General features: G+C 49.7%; 1 protein-coding gene across 1 annotated transcript in view; it reads right to left on the minus strand.

Annotated features, from left to right (window-relative positions):
• LOC138812881 (rho GTPase-activating protein 35) overlaps nt 1-18,143 on the minus strand; it is an 81,898-nt gene that overhangs the window by 17,968 nt on the left and 45,787 nt on the right. The window contains exons 2-3 of the mRNA XM_070001123.1: nt 12,244-16,114; nt 6,815-6,959 (exon numbers count right to left, since the gene is read on the minus strand). Of these exons, the coding sequence (XP_069857224.1) occupies nt 6,815-6,959; nt 12,244-15,927 (3,829 nt within the window). The 5' untranslated portion in view covers nt 15,928-16,114. The remainder of the gene's footprint in view (nt 1-6,814; nt 6,960-12,243; nt 16,115-18,143) is intronic.

The raw sequence follows: 18,143 nt of genomic DNA on the forward strand, positions 1-18,143 counted from the left end.
AAGGCCTCTCACTTGGCTTTTTCCATGCACAGCTGCTGTTCTCATCATTGGAGCTATGCCTCTGGCTCAATCACATCTGCTTTTGTGGGACTGGGGGGGGGGGGGCGGCGGGGAGAGTGTGTATTTCTTGTTGTACAGGCTAGGCTGACCTGGAACTCTCCAGGCCCTCCTGCCTCCACTGCTTGTGCTGAGATTGCAGGCATATGCCACCAGGCTTGCTGGTTTGTTTTGACTTTTGAGGCTCATACTCATTTCCTCCTGAGTAGCTGGGATTACAAGTGTGCCCCACTGCACTCTACTTGTCATCTTAGGTTTCACAGTTTGCAAGCATTTGAGAAACACCGACTCTGAGTTCAAACCCAATACTGGCACCAAAAAAAAAGCATAGATGACAGCTGAGCACTGGTGGCTCATGCTTGTAATCCTAGCTACTCAGGAGGCTGAGATCAAGGATCATGGTTCAAAGCCAGCCCGGGCAGGAAAGTCCCTGTGAGACTTTTTATCTCCAATTAACCACCAGAAAAACGGAAGTAGCGCCGTGGCTCAAGTGGTAGAACGCTAGCTTTGAGCTGAAGAACTGAGGGACAGCACCCAGGCCCAGAGTTCAAGCCCCACAACCGACCAAAAAAAAAAAAAAAAAAAAAAAACACCTAAGATGACAATTTTGTTGCTCTTTTGCCCTTCCCTTTCAGTAGAGACACAGTAGGCACCTGCCCCAGATCACAGGGAGGCTGGGGCAAAGAGCCAAGCCTGAGGCAAAGAGCCTGACCCCCACTGCCTGCAGCTGGTTTCTCCCAGGGGTCTGCATGCCACCTGTCGCTTCCCGGTCCCAAACACAGGAAGTGGGAACTAGTGCTGTTCACTGTTCACAGCTCTGAGAAGCTCCAAGGGCTAGCCAGCAGTGTGGGCTGAAACCCATCCCGGGAGGGCACAAACAACACACAGTTCATGGAACGTGCAGGCCTCTGTCTCCGAAACCCTGACTGTCCTCACCATGCTGATAGCTACCGCCTCTCCCTGGTCTAATCCTGGGCTTGCTCATTGCATTCTGCCACTGCCCTGCCAGTGGTAGCCATAGCAGCAGGGGGCAGGCAGCTCAGACTCCCCAGCTTCCTCCATCACATGCCCCATCTGCTCTCTGTGATGCGACAACTCCACACTCACTGCTCTGCTGCAGCCTGCGGAGGCTCCCACTGTGGGCTCGGGGTACCCCGTGGGAGCATGTGCTGCAATGGGGGCCGCCAGGAGGCAGAGCACTCCTGAGGCTGTGGCCCTACAGAAGCCCTCTCTTGCTGTCTGCCACGTTGGACAACCACCACAGAAGAAAGAGCTCTCTGTTGTGGCTTTTGAAGCACATAAAACACCACCAAACACAAACACCGACTGTAATTCCTTATCGGGAGCTTCGGACTACATACCAGCAAGGTCTCATTTCAACCAAACTGCAATGACGTGCAAAGATAAATTGTGAGTTCTTTTGCTTTAGACTGTTGGGAGGCCACTGAATTTAAACAGCCAGGGATTCCAGCCAAAAGTGGATGAACCCAAACTGGGGTGAAATCACCAAGTCTTAGAGCATCTCTGTTTGAAAAATGGGATTCAGCGGTCTGATACGCAATCATCTCATATTTCAAAGCAGCAAGGCTAGGAGAGCCAGGCGGGACACAAAAGCACGAGTTGATCTTCCTCACCCCGGCCGATTCACTCTGTCTTGTGCAGCCCTCTGACGCTGGCTGCCTCAATTCCCCCTCGGCCTGCCCCACTTCTGCTCTGCCAGTGTGAGCCCAAGGTCCCGCGCTGGGCAGCACTGCTGTGTGCTGATGACCACAGCAAGCGCCTGGCAGCGGTCCTGGCTGCTCCATGACCAAGAGGCTCCAACAACACACCTTCAACGCTCCCATTTCTGGGGGCAGGGACATGAGGTGCCAGACATCTCGGCTTTCAGCAGTACCCTCCTCCCAGCCACCTTCTCTCCACGGTGGACAGGGCAGAGGGCAGGAGTGGGGGAGCTCACTCATGTCTCTTCCCCTTGCTAGGTAGGGAACCTGCCAAGTGGGGGTGGCAGGAGAGAGGGACAAATGAGCCTCCTGCCTACCACCCCGCATTCCCCCTGTGTGGCTCTAGCCCACCAATATGAGGGTTCAGCCTCTGGTAAGAGAGGAGGAGGAGCAGAGGGAGGAAGGTCTGCAAGAAAGGCAGAGTGGGAGTACTGAGTCCTCTAAGCCAGGCTGTACCCCACACAATGGCAGTGTGACCTCATCAGAGGTCAAATGCCATGCCTCCTCAGCCCCCAGCTTCTCCCCTTACCCACAGTGAGATAAGGGGGCTCGGCAATACTCTGGCTGCGGGCTCTATGCTGGCAATAAACGAGGGCCTAAAGAGGCATCCAAGCCACAGCCCCGCTACCCTGACAGGGTCTGTGCCACACCAGATCATCTCAGTGACTGCATGAGCCCCACATAATGGCAAGGCTAAACAGTTATGCATCACAGCAGGGCCAAGGCTGGACCTGAGGCTCATCCCGTACAGAGCATCTGGAAGGAATCCAAAGGCCCAAAATGTGGGCAGGCTCAAGAGCCCGCCTGGCTCTCTGCAAGCAGCATCAAGCTGCGAAGGAGTTACATTCTGCCCTGGGGTCTGGTGAGGAGATCCATCTCCCAAAGGCCTTGGGCCTAATGGCGAACACATTCCCTAAAGATGCTTCATCAATTAGGGGTGAAATTTAAACCTGGCTCGAGCAGGCACTCTACACACTTAAGTGAACAAATGAGCCACATCAGGAGGAAGGCCACAGAGCTGGATGTTCAGGCACAGGCCATTCACTGAGAGCGTTGCAAGGGAGGGAAGTGTTCCCTACCTGACTCACACCCTGCCAGCAGAGCCCAGCATCTTATCTAGGAGTCCGGCTGTGAGGCGTCATGAGGAGACCCCAGGCACCATGGGCCAAAGTTCATCTGTCATGTTTTATGTGGCCCAGAAGCTGAGGCCCTGGGGCTATCCCACTGGAAACAGCAGAAAAAGAACCACAGGAAGCACCTAGCCAGGTGAGCTCCCAGCTGCTGCACAGTGGCCTGGGCTGCCCTGGTGTCTCCATCCTCACCCAGTCCTAAAAGACACCCTACCACAAAGCCACAGCTAGGAGGCCAGAGACACACGTGCATGTTACTGAGGTAACACTGGAGTGAACCTGGTGGGAGGCACTCCTGACGAGTTTATCTTAGCATGTTGAATGCCATGATGGAAAAGTGTCTTGAGGTACATATCAGTCCCTGAAGGGCTGCAAGCTGAAGCTAACAGTAATGCTCTTTGCCTGATTAATTATGCATTAATGTGATCATGTCTACCTCATCTACCCCTGGACTTGAGAGCAACACAATGAGTCTAACATAATGCCTGGAATTAGTAGGGGCCTACTTAAAGAAAATATTCAATAAACACTGGCCAAGGAACTGGAGACCTGACTCAAGTAGTAGAGCCATCAGCTATAAGCAAAGAAGTCAACTAAGAGCATAAAGCTCTGAGTCTCAGAGCAGCACGTGCGCACGTGCACACACATATACACACACAATCACAAACCAAAACTGCTGGCTTACTTCTATATTTCTAGCTATGCAGAAGCCTGAGACCTGAAGAGTGATATTTGAAGCCAGCCAGGGCAGGAAAGTCTAAGAGACTCTTATCTCCCATTAACCAGTAAAGGCCAGATGTAGAGGTGTAGCTGAAGTGGTAGAGCACCAGCCTTGAGTGAAATAAACTAAGCAAGAGCATGAGGCCCTGAGTTTAAGTCCTAGTACTGTCGGATGTGTGCACACACAATACAAATACAAATACAAATACACACACACACACACACACACACACACACACACACACACACACACACACACACACACACACACACACACACACACACACACACACACACACACACACACACACACACAGAGCCACACAGAAAGGAATATGCTTACTTCTGGCTGTGAACCAGGTTAGCCTGGCTGGTGTCCCTATCTATCTCTTAGAGAAGCTCAGAGCCCTTGAAGGGAACAGTGACTCCATGCTGTCACAATTTCCACATGGATGAGAATGAGGAAGGGGGAAAAAAAATCATTGGAGCCAGAAATGTGAGGTGTCCCCGCCCCCCGACTCAGGTCTCCCCACCTGCCTTCCCCGCTCTCAGGGAGGTCCCAGAGCAGCTGCAGTGGTGACATTGCCCTCCTCCATGTAACCAGAGCTGAGTGAAAAGCTAGTGGGGCCCAAAAGTGCCCCACGTCCACACAAGAGCTTTTCTACCCATTGGCTGTCATGTTGACAAGAGTGACCTCAGGGTATAGAGCCGGGGCAATGAGTGGGTCAAACTCAAGAAGAAGTGCAGGGAGAAGCTTCAACCACAGTCAGGTCACAAACCCAGGAAGAGCAGATTCTGAGGGGAGAAAACATGATTCTTTTTTGCTTTTTGAGAAAGGGGCTAACTATGAAGTTTGGGCTGAAGTTGAACTCGAGACCCTCGAGACTGCCTGAGACTGCAGGTGGACACCATGCCTGGCCCATGGTCCTTTTTTTTGTGATCTGTGTTTAGAAGGAGCTGGCTGTTTACTCCCAAATGACAGGAAGGGGACACAGCACTCCCAGGAACCTGGCCACAAGGTTTCTTTCCACACACTGCCCAGGACCGGCTTCAGATACCAACCCTCCCTGCTGTTTCTACTAAAACTGTAGTACAGCACTGCAGGCAGAATGTAAGGCCCTGGATTCAGCCTCATAAACCCATGTGCCAGGCGTGGAGACACAAGCTCTAACACTGGGTTCTGCGCCATTTACTTCTGGTTACACACCTACAGGGAGTCATTGGTTTTACAGTGAATAGATTGCTCAGAGGAAAACATCTCTAAAGTAGAGGGTTCAAGGTGTCCCATCTGTGATAATTGGGCCACCTCCTTCTAAGAAAAGTTTGGGTCTCTCTGGTGCCTGTCCCTGCTGGTGGTGTCACCAGAACTGGAGGTTGCCTGGTGTCCTTTCCAGGGGAGCAGGGGAGCTCCCATGCTCTGCCTCAGCCAGGATGATGCAATGTTTTATTTGGCAGGACAAGTGTCAGAGTGCCAAAGTAGAGGGCTCGTAACAGCAGGGACATGATGATTTCTCACTCTGCACTGTCTGGCCATGCCTGGCAAACAGGTTCACTGGGAAAGTCATCTGCCATTGGCGAGGAGTGCCTGCCAGGGCTTCCATGTAACAATGCAGTCTACGGCAATTCCTAGCATGCGTGGATGAGTGGGGAGAGGGGATTGGAAGCCAGGTGGCAGCACCCACTTGCCCTGTGCCCAAGTCCCAGACACACCCTGCCCAGAGAGGGAGGCGGCAGGTCTGCACCCGCCACCTCCTGGGAGCTTAGCCCAGTCTCTTTCAGAAGCCGTCACGGACAGTGCTGGAAGAGGACTGAGAATGATGGAAAGGTCTAGACGGTGCACAACACAAAGGACCATTCGACAAGACAGCAGTCTAGACTCTTCAGAGGTCACCACTAAAACAGAGCAGAGAGGACAGTTCTGGATGGAAAGGGACTAAATGCAGTGAGCATACTGATTACATCCTGGTGTAAACTCAGCCATGACACTTTCAAGCCAACTGAGCAAAGAGGAATATGGACCCAACAAAACTTTATGATGAATATTTTTTACCTAAGTCAGAGCGATGGCTCGAGCCCATCATCTTAGCTACCTGGAAGTCAGGGATGGGGAATCATATTCCACTACCAGGACAAAATGCAGGAGAAGAATGAAGGGAAACTAGAAGGCCAAAGAGACTGTAAGAGCACTAATTGAATATAAACAATTTGTGTGTGTGCCATTACTGGGGCTTGATCAGGGCTCTTGCTCACGGCTGGTGCTCTACCATTTGAGCCACTCCTCCATTCTGGCATTTTGTTAATTAAAGATGGAAACTTGCAGATTTTCTGCCCAGTCTGGCTTCGAACCTCAATCATCCAGGTCTTAGCCTCCTGAGTAGCTAGGATTATAGGTGTAAGTGTCCAACATAAACAGAAGATGTAACACAAGTCAAATTCTGTTGTTTCAAGAACATGGCATTAGGCTGGGGATGTGGCTCAGCAGTAGTACTTGCTTCACATATGTAAGCCCTGGTCTGGTTTGGTCCCCAGCATTGGGGAAAAAGGAAAAAAAGAACATTACAGATTTTTTTTTTTTAGCCAGTCCTGGGGCTCGAACTCAAGGCCTGGGCACTGCCCCTGAGCTTCTTTTTTGCTCAAAGCTAGCACTTTACCAGCTGAGCCACAGCCCCACTTCCAGCCTTTTCTATTTATGTGGTATTGAGGAATCGAATCCAGGGTTTCCTGCATGCTAGGCAAGCACTTTACCACTGAGCCACCTTCCCAGCCCCTGCAGAGCATTTTAAGACAGTTTCCCTTTATGATTATCCCAAACGGTCAGGCAGCTGTACTTGTTTTCACACCTCAGGAAAAAAGTCCTACCAATACCTGAGTGTCTCAGTCATCGCATGAAATGTGACACACGTCTGAATAGCGCAGAGGACATGATGACAACCCCTGTCCTGCCCTCAACTGGCTGCTGTGGAGCTGGCACAGAAGGGAGGACATGCGCCCTGCCACACCTGTGGTCCTGAGACAGACTTTCTCACGCCACTAGCATGGAGGCCCCACAAGTCTAACACTCTGCCCTTCTCCACCCAGAACATCCCACACTAAAGCACAGCTTCCAGAACTCCAGAGGACACAGCCTCCCACAGCTTCCTGAACACGGCAAGCAGTCTGATGACTATGATCCGGCTGCCCTCTTACCTGTAGCTTCGATGTACTCGATGCATCGTTCAATGAAAATGGGGATTGGTTTCTCTGGAGTCACGACAGTTGTTAAGGGCACCCCAAAATAATTACTCTCCCAGGTTGCCTTTGTGATGGATGGTCGGGGTTTGGGCTTTGGTTTCTGTCCACAAAAGAGAAAAAGGAAACAAACACAAAATGAGAATATCGGCACATACCCGAAGACCACTAGACAGCAGTGCACAGTGGTACAGGGCCTTCTGGAAAACTCATCTGGCTAGTTTTGCATGTTACGGCTTCCAAATACCATACAAGACAGTGGGAAGCGGCCACAGTCACACTCTGAGGTGCCACTGTTATTAAAACAATCTTCAGAAACAATGGGTTGGAAAACAAGCAGTCCCCTTCCTCTAGGAGACATCCGGCATGCACGGTGCTGCAGCTGGCTGCCCCACGTAACAATCCCATGTGCACCATCCTGGGGTTAACTCCCAATGCTCTTAGCACTATTAATACTGAGATGATCTGCTTCAAATCATTCATCCCTTTTATTTCATTATTTGTTTGTGCCAGTACTGGGACTACTGTTAAAATATCTACTAAAAAGAAGATGGTTACGCTGGACGCTGCAATCGCAGCTACTCAGGATCACAGTTTGAAGCCAGCCTAGGTAGGAAAGTTCAGGATCATCTTTTCTGACGGGCCAGCCTCAGACTGAGATCCTCCTATGTATGCCTCCCCCATAACCAGACTATATCAATGCACCACTTTTTCTGGTTTGTTGGTTGAGAGGGGGGGTCTTGCTTACCTTCTGACTGGGCTGGCCTTGAATCTAGATGCTTGCAATCTCTACCTTGTCTCAAGGAATTGAACAAGCATGTGCCATCATATCTGGCTTGCCATTTTTTAAGTGAATTATCCAGGATCGCATAGCAAACTGGCAGCAGAGCTTATACCATGTCCAAGATGGTCTCCCACTCTCAATGAACTTTTTTTACTCTAACTGGTGAAGGAAGACACGGTCACAGCCAACAGTGCACTAGATGTCACCCTGGGAGAAGAAAAAGGACCCGAGGGCTGTAAGCACAAAGCAGTGCCTTGCAGGGTTCTACACTCTCTGGATGCACTCTTCATTCTAGCTCCTGGGGAACAGTAGCTATGTAGTTTGTTCAGGGTGCCAACGTTTAGGTGTCAACTTCATATACTCTCTTCTGGTGCCTATAAATGTTTTTATTCATGTCAAAGTACCCAAACATTAGGGCTAGAGTCCAAGCCCAGAACCAACACACACTAGAACATCTTGCTTCTGCCCCTACCTACCTCAGCTTTGCAGGCTGAGACAAACAGCATATACTATTTGCTGGGGACATGGGGTATGGAATAAAATTTCACTTAAAGGACCAAGGCCCTTGATTTGGAAGTACAAACTAAACAGGCAGACTGTCTAAGTGCATGTTCCTGACTGGGAAGATTGGCAGGTTTCTTGCAGACCTCTAGAGACTCACTAGGGTGGTGGCCATTAGACTGGATTCAAACGTTTAGCTCCTTTACTTCTCAGCAGCATTAGCTTGGGCAAGTGTTTAATCTCTGAGTCCTAAAGTCATCTCATCTCTAAAGGTGAACAAAATCACCTCCTTAAAACACAGAAAAGAGTCAGGCATAGTAGTGCCCGCCTGTGAGCCTGTGATCAGCTATTCTCAAGGTGATGGCAGGAGGAATCCAAGTTCAAGGTCAGCCCAGACAGGCAGGTAGCAGCATCCTGTGGTGCTATGGGCATAGCTCAATTGGTACAGCACTTGCCTGGGATGTGTGAGGCCCTAGGTTCAGTTTTCAGCATGGCAAAAAAAAAAAAGAGAGAGAGAGAAGGAAAGAGTATCTGAGCCAAGGAATGGGGCACATGGTGGGTGCTCCCTAGCTTCCAGCAAGCATTTGAACAGGGACTATGCTCTTGCTTTGAGTGGGACACACTGTATCCCCACAAAGCCCTGCTCCGTGGGCATTACCTGCCAGACTCTTCCCAAGTCATTTCCTTCTCCCATTTTCTCACGGGGCTTTCCTAGCTGTCCCAGCTCAGGGTAAAACTTGGTTCACAATGCTGTCAGTATCCTGTACCGCCTCTGGTTGATAAAGACCATCCCTGCCAGGTGCCAACAAGGTGAGTATGCTGGGCACTATAGCATTTAGCATTCGCACAAGTCTTCTCCTGCACCCTGGGTGAGGAGTGGGTGAGTCCAGTCCTCTCCCTGAAGGGCAGCAAGTAGGGGGGATGCAGGCCAGGGAATCCAAGGTCAGAAGAGCACAGTCTCAAGGCCCAGGGATGAGGAACTGGTCCATTCAGCCCATGGAGGCTAGGACTAACCTTTCCTGAAGCCCGCAAGTTATGCACAGCTGAGGTCTCCAGCATTGAGCTTGCCTGTCAAAACCCACATCCCTCCCGGGATGAGCAGTCCCACTCCCCAGCTGGTTTTTATTCACACTAGAAACTGCAACTCCGCTCTGGGCCTCACAAAATGAGAGCTGTGTCCACACAAAGCTACAACAACCAGCCAATTCACTGAATGCAATGAAATAAGCCAATTCAGTGTGTATGTGTATGTGGGGGGGGGGGACGACAAACTGTCAAACTGGTTACTTGGAGCCTTATACACTAAACAATGCGTGATTGAACTGGGAGCTTTTCAATAGGTTGTCTTGTCATGTGGTAGCTTCAGTGGGTGAAAGATTTTCTTTATCATTCTGTTTGTCTTGTTTTTTTTTTTTTGTCTTGTTTTAACACAAAAATAAGAACACGTCTGATCGAAGGGTAAATAGCCAATAATGTCTTTTTAAATCATGGTCAAACACACCAAGTGCAGTAACTGGAGTCAGCCCCAAAGACACAATTGTGGAGCTGGGAGGCTCAGGCGGGGCTCTGGGCGCGAGAGCCGGAGCCCATGTGTGCTCACTAGCACTGCAGACAAAGCTCCATTCACAGCCCAGTGCGATGCAGCTTCGCTCATTCAGCTGACTGCGGAAGGCTCCCACCAAGGATGGCTGCTGAATGGTTCCTCTGGGAAAGGGACCCAAAGCAGAGGGAGCTTCAGAGGCTGCACTTCCACCGGAGATGAAAGCTCGCCCTTTCCTCCCTGCCTCCAGCTGTACAGTAAAGCACTCCTCTAGCAAAATCAGCCAGGGCCACAGGGTGATTGTCAGGATAAGCGCAGAGAAAGCCGCTAAGGAACAAGAGAGCCAAATTTTACTCAGAAAGGGGAGGTGGTGGTGGTGGTCAGCTGGACCTTCCCACAGGGCCTGGCTTCAGTCTCCTCCCTTTTCTAGGTCCAGCTGTGGGAGCCTAGCCACATTGGGCTTCATTCCTCATAACCCTGCATAAAGGTCTCCCTCTTTGATCCAGGTGCCCCATGGCCAATGGATGAAGTGGGGAGTTGGGATGTGACCGCAGTTTAGCTGCTAGTCAGTGCCCTTGGTCTCTGAGGCAGCCCAGCCTTCCCTGGGCGGAGGATGGTATTCTCAGTGGCTGTGACTGTGTGCTGCCCAGAGTGGGTGCTACAGCCTTGGGCCAGACTGGGGCTGTTTCCTCAGCAGTCTCTGGCATCAGAAGGCACCAATGTTCTCCATGACCAGCTGAAACCAGAGTGCCTTGGCTCCTTTCTCTTTGGCATGCTCAAAGGCCAAATCCCTCACCAAAGGGCTGGTTTGGCACTCCCTGTCCTGATGGTATTTTGCTTTTCCAGTAAAACAAGTGTCAGTCTGCATTCTTAGCTCATAACGGCAAGGCCATTTGCTCCCGGCACCATGATGACAAAGCAGCCACACTCATTTCAAAGCACCATTCTCCAAGACAGGAAGTGACAATTTCACCTTCTACTCACTCTTTTCAAAGGACACTCCAAGCCAAGGCTGCCATGCGATTACCCTGCGGCCAGAGTTATCAGAGGAATCATTTCTATTTGACTTGAAGAGGTGTGGCCTGCAGCACTAAAGCCAGAAGGGAAGTGGCAGCTTCTAGCCATCTGACCCAGCAGCCCAGGATGTGGTCCTAGGTGAGCAAGCCTGACCACAGCAGGACAGGAGCACAGCTAGCCAAGGCTCAGGGTCCAGAGGCTCCGGCTGTGCTTGCACCAAAGTGCAAGTGGTGCAAAGCAGGGCTTGTTTGGGGATGTGTTTTAAAAACATCACTTGCAGCAAGTATTAAAAAATGTCACCAAAAGTCAGAAAAGAGTGATAATTCAGTATGCTATTATGCCACCTTCCTAATTCCCAGGTGTGCCAACACTCCCACAAATTGAATGTCATCATTCAGATACGCTGTTCTGGCAACAGTTTTTACTGGGAGTGGAGGAAGAAGAGAAGAAATGCAAAATGTTCCACTATCATTAAACAGAAGCTTCAGGAACTCCAGGGAGCTGTTTTCTGGCTTCTCCACTACGATTGCTTTCGCTGGCCTGCCTCATGCTGACCTGGAGTAGGAAATACTGGAGCGAACCAAGAACCCTTCAAGGGGTAAACAGGACGTGGGGTAATCAAGGGTCATCAGCAGGCAATGGGGTAGAGCCACATGGTACTGCCCTGCTCTTTCTGACACTATATGGCAAGAAAACTGGCAGGAAAGTCGATGAGACTCTTATTTCACTAGTCACAATTTTTGTGTATGCCAGTACTGGGACTTGAGCTCAGGGTCAAGGTACTAGGCCTTAGCTTTTTTGCTCAAGACTAATGGTTTAGAGAAGTACAAGTTGTCATGTCGAAAACGAGCTTTACAATGTTGGTGCGGGTGGGGGTGGGGGGGAAGGCGGGGAGGATTGGGTGGGGGGGTGGGGGGGTGAGGCTGGGAAGGGATGTGAAGGGTAAACAATGGAGGAGGCTGCAATGCTTGATAAGAAATGCACGCATTAACCTGCCCATGTAATTGTAACCCCTCTGTACAGTGTGTTCACAAAAAATTTAAATTTAAATTTAAATTAAAAAAAAAAAAGACTAATGGTTTACACTTCCAATTTTTTTTTTTTTTCTGCCAGTCCTGAGGCTTGAACTCAGGGCCTGGGTGCCATCCCTAAGTTAAGCTTCTTTTGCTCAAGGCTGGCATTCTACCACTTGAGTCACAGCACCATTTCCGGCTTTTTCTGTTTATATGGTGCTGAGGAACTGAACCCAGGGCTTAATGCATACTACGCAAGCACTCTACCACTAAGCTACATTTCCAGCCCCTCCAATTCTTTATTTTTTTTGGTGGTTAATTGGTGATAAGAGCCTCACAGACTTTCCTGCCTGAGCTGGCTTCAAACCTTGATCCTTAGATCTCAGACTTCTGCGTAGCTAGGATTACAGGCATGAGCCACAAAGCAGTTCTTTAGCAGAATGAGCTGTCATTGCAAAGTGATCATCATCCATCACCTCTCTCGAAAGCCACTGCACTGAGCAACCATTGCTCTGACTCTGCCCAGTCTTACCTTGGTGTTCCTCCTTAGGCTGCGAAGAATATTCCTCCTCCTGGGGTCTTCATCGGTTTCATAGGGAATGACAGTGTTGTCCCCCTTGTATCCCTGGGAGGCCTGGTCCTCCTCTTTCTTCCGGATGGGCCCCAGCTCATCGTCACTCCCCACGCTGAAGCTGGTTCGGTAACTAGCGAACCGCCCAAGTCGGGTACACCTGGTCCGGTACAGCACAGGCTTGCTCACAATGGACACCTTGCGGCCGCGCTCTAGAGAACTCGTGTCCATCTCACTGTCAGAACCATTGCCACTGCCGTTGGACTGAGCTTTGTTGATATTCCGGATGGTGATGATCTTGCCTTGAGTGCTGTCGTGGGGAACCGAATATATGTTTTCCTCTTCGTTCCTCGGCTTGACCACAGCATCCATAGGTTCTGCGTAGTCAGAAGGATCAAACCCATCCTGTGGCAGCCAGGGACTAGAGGACATGGACTTCCTCTGCCCATCCCGATGGCCTTGGTCCAAATAAGACAGATCTCCCTTCGTAATTTCAAAATGGACAGGAGGCTTTGGTTTGACTGGCGGAGGTACTTTGTTGTTCAGTTTACTCTCAAAGTTGCTCATGATGAATGAGAGCCCATCGTTTCCCTCCAGCTCCATAGAGAGTTTAGAATGGTCTTTGGACAGGGAAGGCAGTGACGTGTCTTCCCGAAACAGGCTGTATGACGGCGGCTCCATGTCCTCTTCCGAATCCTGCAGGTTTGAGTTGCAGAGTGGCGAGCCTGCCCGGGGGGAGTTGAACACCTCCTCGGTGGTGCTACAGGCCTCAGCAACGTTATCATACATGTGTGTGGCCTCGATGATGTTCTTTTTCTCCACCACATCTTTAAAAAATGGGTGGAAGATGTCAAGCTTATGCTGAGGTTGGCTACAGGGGAGGCTTGTGAATCTCCCGTCGATTTCCTGCGCAATCTCCTCCCCTTCCGTCAGCTGTTCCCGACTTAAGTCATTGTCCAGGACGTCTACAGCGCCATCAGTGAGTGCTACAAGCTGGATGGGGATAATATCCTGCACTTCACAAAGAAAGGCACGTAACATAGCCAAGGAGGCCTTACGTTTGGCTGAATAAAAAACTATGTACCCATGAACCAACCGGCTCTTCCGGATGCTAAATGAGGAATGGTAAGAAAGGACAGACAGCTCAATGCGCTTCTTGTGCAGCCCGATTGGAAGTTCAAGTAACACAGAGTTGTTGCTTCCACAATGGGAAGACTTACAGGTTTGGGACTGAAGGACAGGAAAGAGGATGTCATCTGCGCTAAAGGGATCGCCACACATGAGACACATAACAATCCGCAGGTCCACGTCAGCCAAATCTTTGATGCTAGCAGTAGAACTGACCAGGTTTAAGTTACGCTTAGAGTCCAGGAGTCCCTTTAAAACCTGACTGATTTGCTTCTCATTAATATTCCGTCCATAACCAATGCCAGCAGAAGCAGGATCAAGAAAGACGCACTGAAGCTTGCTAGCAATTTGCTGGCCTTGTTGTATTAGGCTATGTAGAGTCTCTCCACTGGTGTCTCCTCTCTTGTTGACCAGAATTAATGTCAGGGGGAGGTGGACTAAGTGATTGTCCCGCCTTCCCAGTGTGGACTCTCTGCTCTTTTCTATGCTCTCAACGACATAGGACAGCGATTCCTTTGAATTGTAAAGGCAGAGGCAGCCATGGGGCTGAAAAGTCGGCGTCTGGAAAGAGTTCACGGGAAGCCTGACATTCCCTTCTATCGGCCTCAGGGAAAGTTCATACATTTTGCCATCTATCACATATTTGTCATCATTTGTACAAAGAGCTCGAATTTCATTGGCCAACTCTCGGGCAAGACCATCTTTGCCCAAGATAACCAAATTGATCCTATCAATGTTGGGATCAGAGAGCGAATTCTTCTGATTGCGGTCAGATGGGCGGATGAACCTCGAACTGATCAAGTGCTCAATCTTGGCATCCACACAAGCTGGGCAGCTGGGGCACGTCTCCTTTGTCGGGTGGTACACGAAATGGATGTGCTTCAGGATGAGGGCATCACGCTCCGCCTGCAGCTTCTGCAATGCCTTGAACCGCTGCTCCTCCCCCAGAACATCCTGGATGACGCCCATCTTTTCCTTGCTGGGCTTAGCATCCAGCTCCAGTTCATAAAACAATTCTGAATATTCCAAAAGCAACTCTTGAAACTCTTCCTTTGCTTTGTCTATGATCTGCTTTTGGTGCTTCCCATAAATATCCATGTACACAGATTCTTCCAGCCACTGGTAGAAGTCTTCATTCATAATAAAGCTCCGGGCCTCTTCCCAAGGCTTCCCGGGCGTTATGAACGGCGAGGTCTCCAGGTTTTCTTTGAATGCCCTCCGCATCTCCGCTCTCTTCCTCTCATTCCGCAGCCTCTCTAAGTGGGCCTCGTACAGCTGCTCCGCAGGAACCGTGTCCATCAAGTCAAAGGGAACCCGCTCATTCTCCATGTTGTCGATGTGGCTGGTGGCATCCCACGGGGTCTCTTCAAGCACAACGAACCACTTCAGGAACTCCGGCTTGGTCTCTAAAAGCTTTTTGGCTTTGATGCAGCTGAGGTGGTCAATCTCATCTAGGTTCGGTATGAGAGCTTCAAAAGCCAAGGGCAGGGCTGCCAAGTACAGCTTCCTCCGGCGCTCAATGTGCTCGTGCTTGAGGCGGTGGATGTGCTGGAGAAACAGCTTCTTGGCTTTCTGCGTCCCTTCCAGGTAGACATAGTCCTGGTACTCGGGGGAGGCCTGCATCTTTCGGCTGACGCTCAGCCAGTTCTCGTTGTGATTTTTCACAATGCGACTCACGAGCCACTCATACTTGTCTTTCGCTGTGGCGATCTGCTGACTCTGCTGCTTGAGAGCTTCAAAATAAGGAATAATTTTCGTCTTTCCCCGGCTCTTATCAATGAGCTGCACTAAGGTACTGAAAGCCAAGTCCACGTTGACGTTCGATCTCGCCGAGGTCTCCACAACCTGGAGGTTCTTTTTGCTTAAGGCAAAAGTATGTGCGTCTCTAATGTACCGTTCAACACCCTCATCGCACTTAGTCAGGACCACCACGATGGGCTTTTTTGTTTTTGCAAGCTGGTTGTAGAGATTCGAGACAAACTTGAGCTGGTCATCAAAGTTCCTATTCATGCCCCGGCTGACATCAATCCCAAGAAGGAAACCATCGACCAGCAGCTTTCCATCGGGCATTTGTTTCTGCTCAAAGTCCTGCTCCAGCCCCAGCTGGTCAGTGCAAAAGTACATGAGTTTTTCAGCCGATGCGAGCTTGGTTGCAGCGGCTCTCTTGATGTAGGGCTGCAGGGCGGTGCTCCGATGAGGCTGAAAAGTCTGGTCATCAATAAATTCAGTCTGCTCCACAATGTGCATCTTACACTCCACGCAGTCCTCGAGGGACCGGCTAACTTCTCCCCAGTAGAGAAAGTGGTCATTATTGACCACTCGCCCGCCAAAGTCACTGGTGCTGAGGACGGAGGTGTGGTCCAAGTGGAACTCATCAGCACTCGGACGCACGAAGCGGTTGCACAGACATGACTTCCCAATGCCACACTGGCCCTTCTCCTTCTCGGTCCCAGACAATCCCACCACGCTGATGTTGTAGGTGGGAATGCGGACATCTTGCTTCCTTGCCATCATCATCGTCGACACATCCTGCCACAATCAGCCACGTCCGAGATCAGGTTAGTGTTCCTGTGGAGGGAGGGCTATCAACAGCGGCAGTGGAGGCCAGCTGCCCACGCGGTACAAGAGTCAGAGCCCATGGTGCTGCACAGCGCAGCACCCCAGCGACCACTGCTTCTCATCGCCCAAGCGTCGACATTTCCTCCTAGACGAAGGGAAGGAAAGACACACAAAACTATGAGCATCAGAGTGTTAGAAATTTTAATTTTAAGCACTCAACCAATCAACTATTTGACTCGCCAAATATTTAAATACCTAACACGGCAGGCTTTATGCTAGGTGAAGATATGCATGCCTAAGACACAGAAGCAGAGCTGATGCTGAAGCAGAAAAATACAAATCAGAAGTGTGCTGAAGGCTGAAGCATGGTATGGGTATGCCTTGGGAAAATGGCTCAATGTACAAACAGAGCAGGGTGTATCATGAGCAAGAAAAAGATGATACAGCATCTAACAGGGACACAGGTGTCATCTTGAAAGATGATTAGCTAAGTCTAGGGAAACTGGGGACCAAACTAATTGAATACAGGGAAGAATTACTACCAATTGCAGAAAACAGGGATCGGGGTAGGGGAGGTGTCACAGAAATGGAGAGACAAAGAGTAACCAAATGCAGTAGTAGTACTCACTAGACACTATGTTGAAAATGAACTATACAATTTGTGGGCAGGAATGGGAGGGAAAAACTGGTAGAGAGCAAAGTAAGGAGTACACTGTCCAAAAAGAAACCCACTCATTACCTGACTTATAAAACAGTAACCCCTGGGGCTGGGAAGGTGGCTCAGTGGTAGAGTGCTTGCCTTGCATGCATGAGGCCCTGTGTTCGATTCCTCAGCACCACATAACCAGGAAAAAAAAGCCGGAAGTGGCGCTATGACTCAAGTGGGGGCGTGCTTGCCTTGAGCTGAATAGCTGAGGGACAGCACCCAGGCCCAGAATTCAAGCCCATGACTGGACCCAAAAACAGTAACCCCTCTACATCATCTTTATAACAACTACTTAAATATATATACTTAAATAATAATCTTAAGTATTAACAAAGAAAAATGTACAATGAAAACTACATATTATTACTAAAACAAACTGCTAAACAACAACACATCTCATGTTCAAGGACTGGAAAACTTAGTATTGTTAAGGTGTCAATACTGCCCAATGCAACCTGAAAATACAATGCAATCTCTATCAAAATTCCAAAGATGATTTTTGCACAAGAAGAAAACCCCCTCATAAAATTCCTGTGCAATCTCAAGAGACTCCTGCACAGCAAAAGCAACCTTGAAAAAGAACAAAGCTGGAAGACTTACATTTCCTGATTTCAAAAACTTACTATGAAGCAAAACAATGCAGTATTGGCATAAAGACAGAGCAATGGAATAGCACTAGAAAATACCTACATATGTTAACTGATTTCTATGAGGAAAGGACTGTGCTCTCAACAAATGGTGCTAAAAAACTAGACATCAGTATACAAAAGAATAAAGGGGGGGCTGGGAAGGTGGCTAAGTGGTAGAGCGCTTGCCTTGCATGCATGAGGCCCTGGGTCCGATTCCCCAGCACCATATAAACAAAAAGAAAAAAGCTGGAAGTGGTGCTGTGGCTCAAGTGGTAGAGCACTAGCCTTGAGCTGAAGAGCTGAGGGACAATGCCCAGGCTCAGAGTTCAGGCCCCACGACCGGACCCCCCCCAAAAAAAAAGAATAAAGGGGGACCCTCACCTACACCTTACAAAAACCAACTCTAAATGGAAATAGACCTCAAACTATAAAACTCTCAAGAAGGCTAGGATGGTGGCTCAGCGGTAGAGTACTTGCCTAGCATGTACAAAGCCCTGGGTTCAATTCCTCAGCACCACATACACAGAAAAAGCTGGAAGTGGTGCTGTGGTTCAAGTGGTAGAGTGCTAGCCTTAAGCAAACAGCTTAGAGGCAGTGCACAAGCCCTGAGTTCAAGCTCCAGGACTGGAAAAATAAAATAAAAAACAAAAAACAAAACCTCTCAAGAAAAAACTTAAGGGGCTGGGAAGGTGGCTCAGTGGTAGAGCGCTTGCCTTGCATGCATGAGGCCCTGGGTTCGATTCCTTAGCACACATAAGCAAAAAGAAAAAAAGCCAGAAGTGGTGCTGTGGCTCAAGAGGTAGAGCGCTAGCCTTGAGCTGAAGAGCTGAGGGACAGTG

The sequence above is a fragment of the Dipodomys merriami genome, unplaced genomic scaffold, assembly GCF_024711535.1.
Source record: "Dipodomys merriami isolate MVZ:Mamm:240054 unplaced genomic scaffold, mDipMer1.0.p SCAF_57, whole genome shotgun sequence".
NCBI classification, from domain to species: domain Eukaryota; kingdom Metazoa; phylum Chordata; class Mammalia; order Rodentia; family Heteromyidae; genus Dipodomys; species Dipodomys merriami.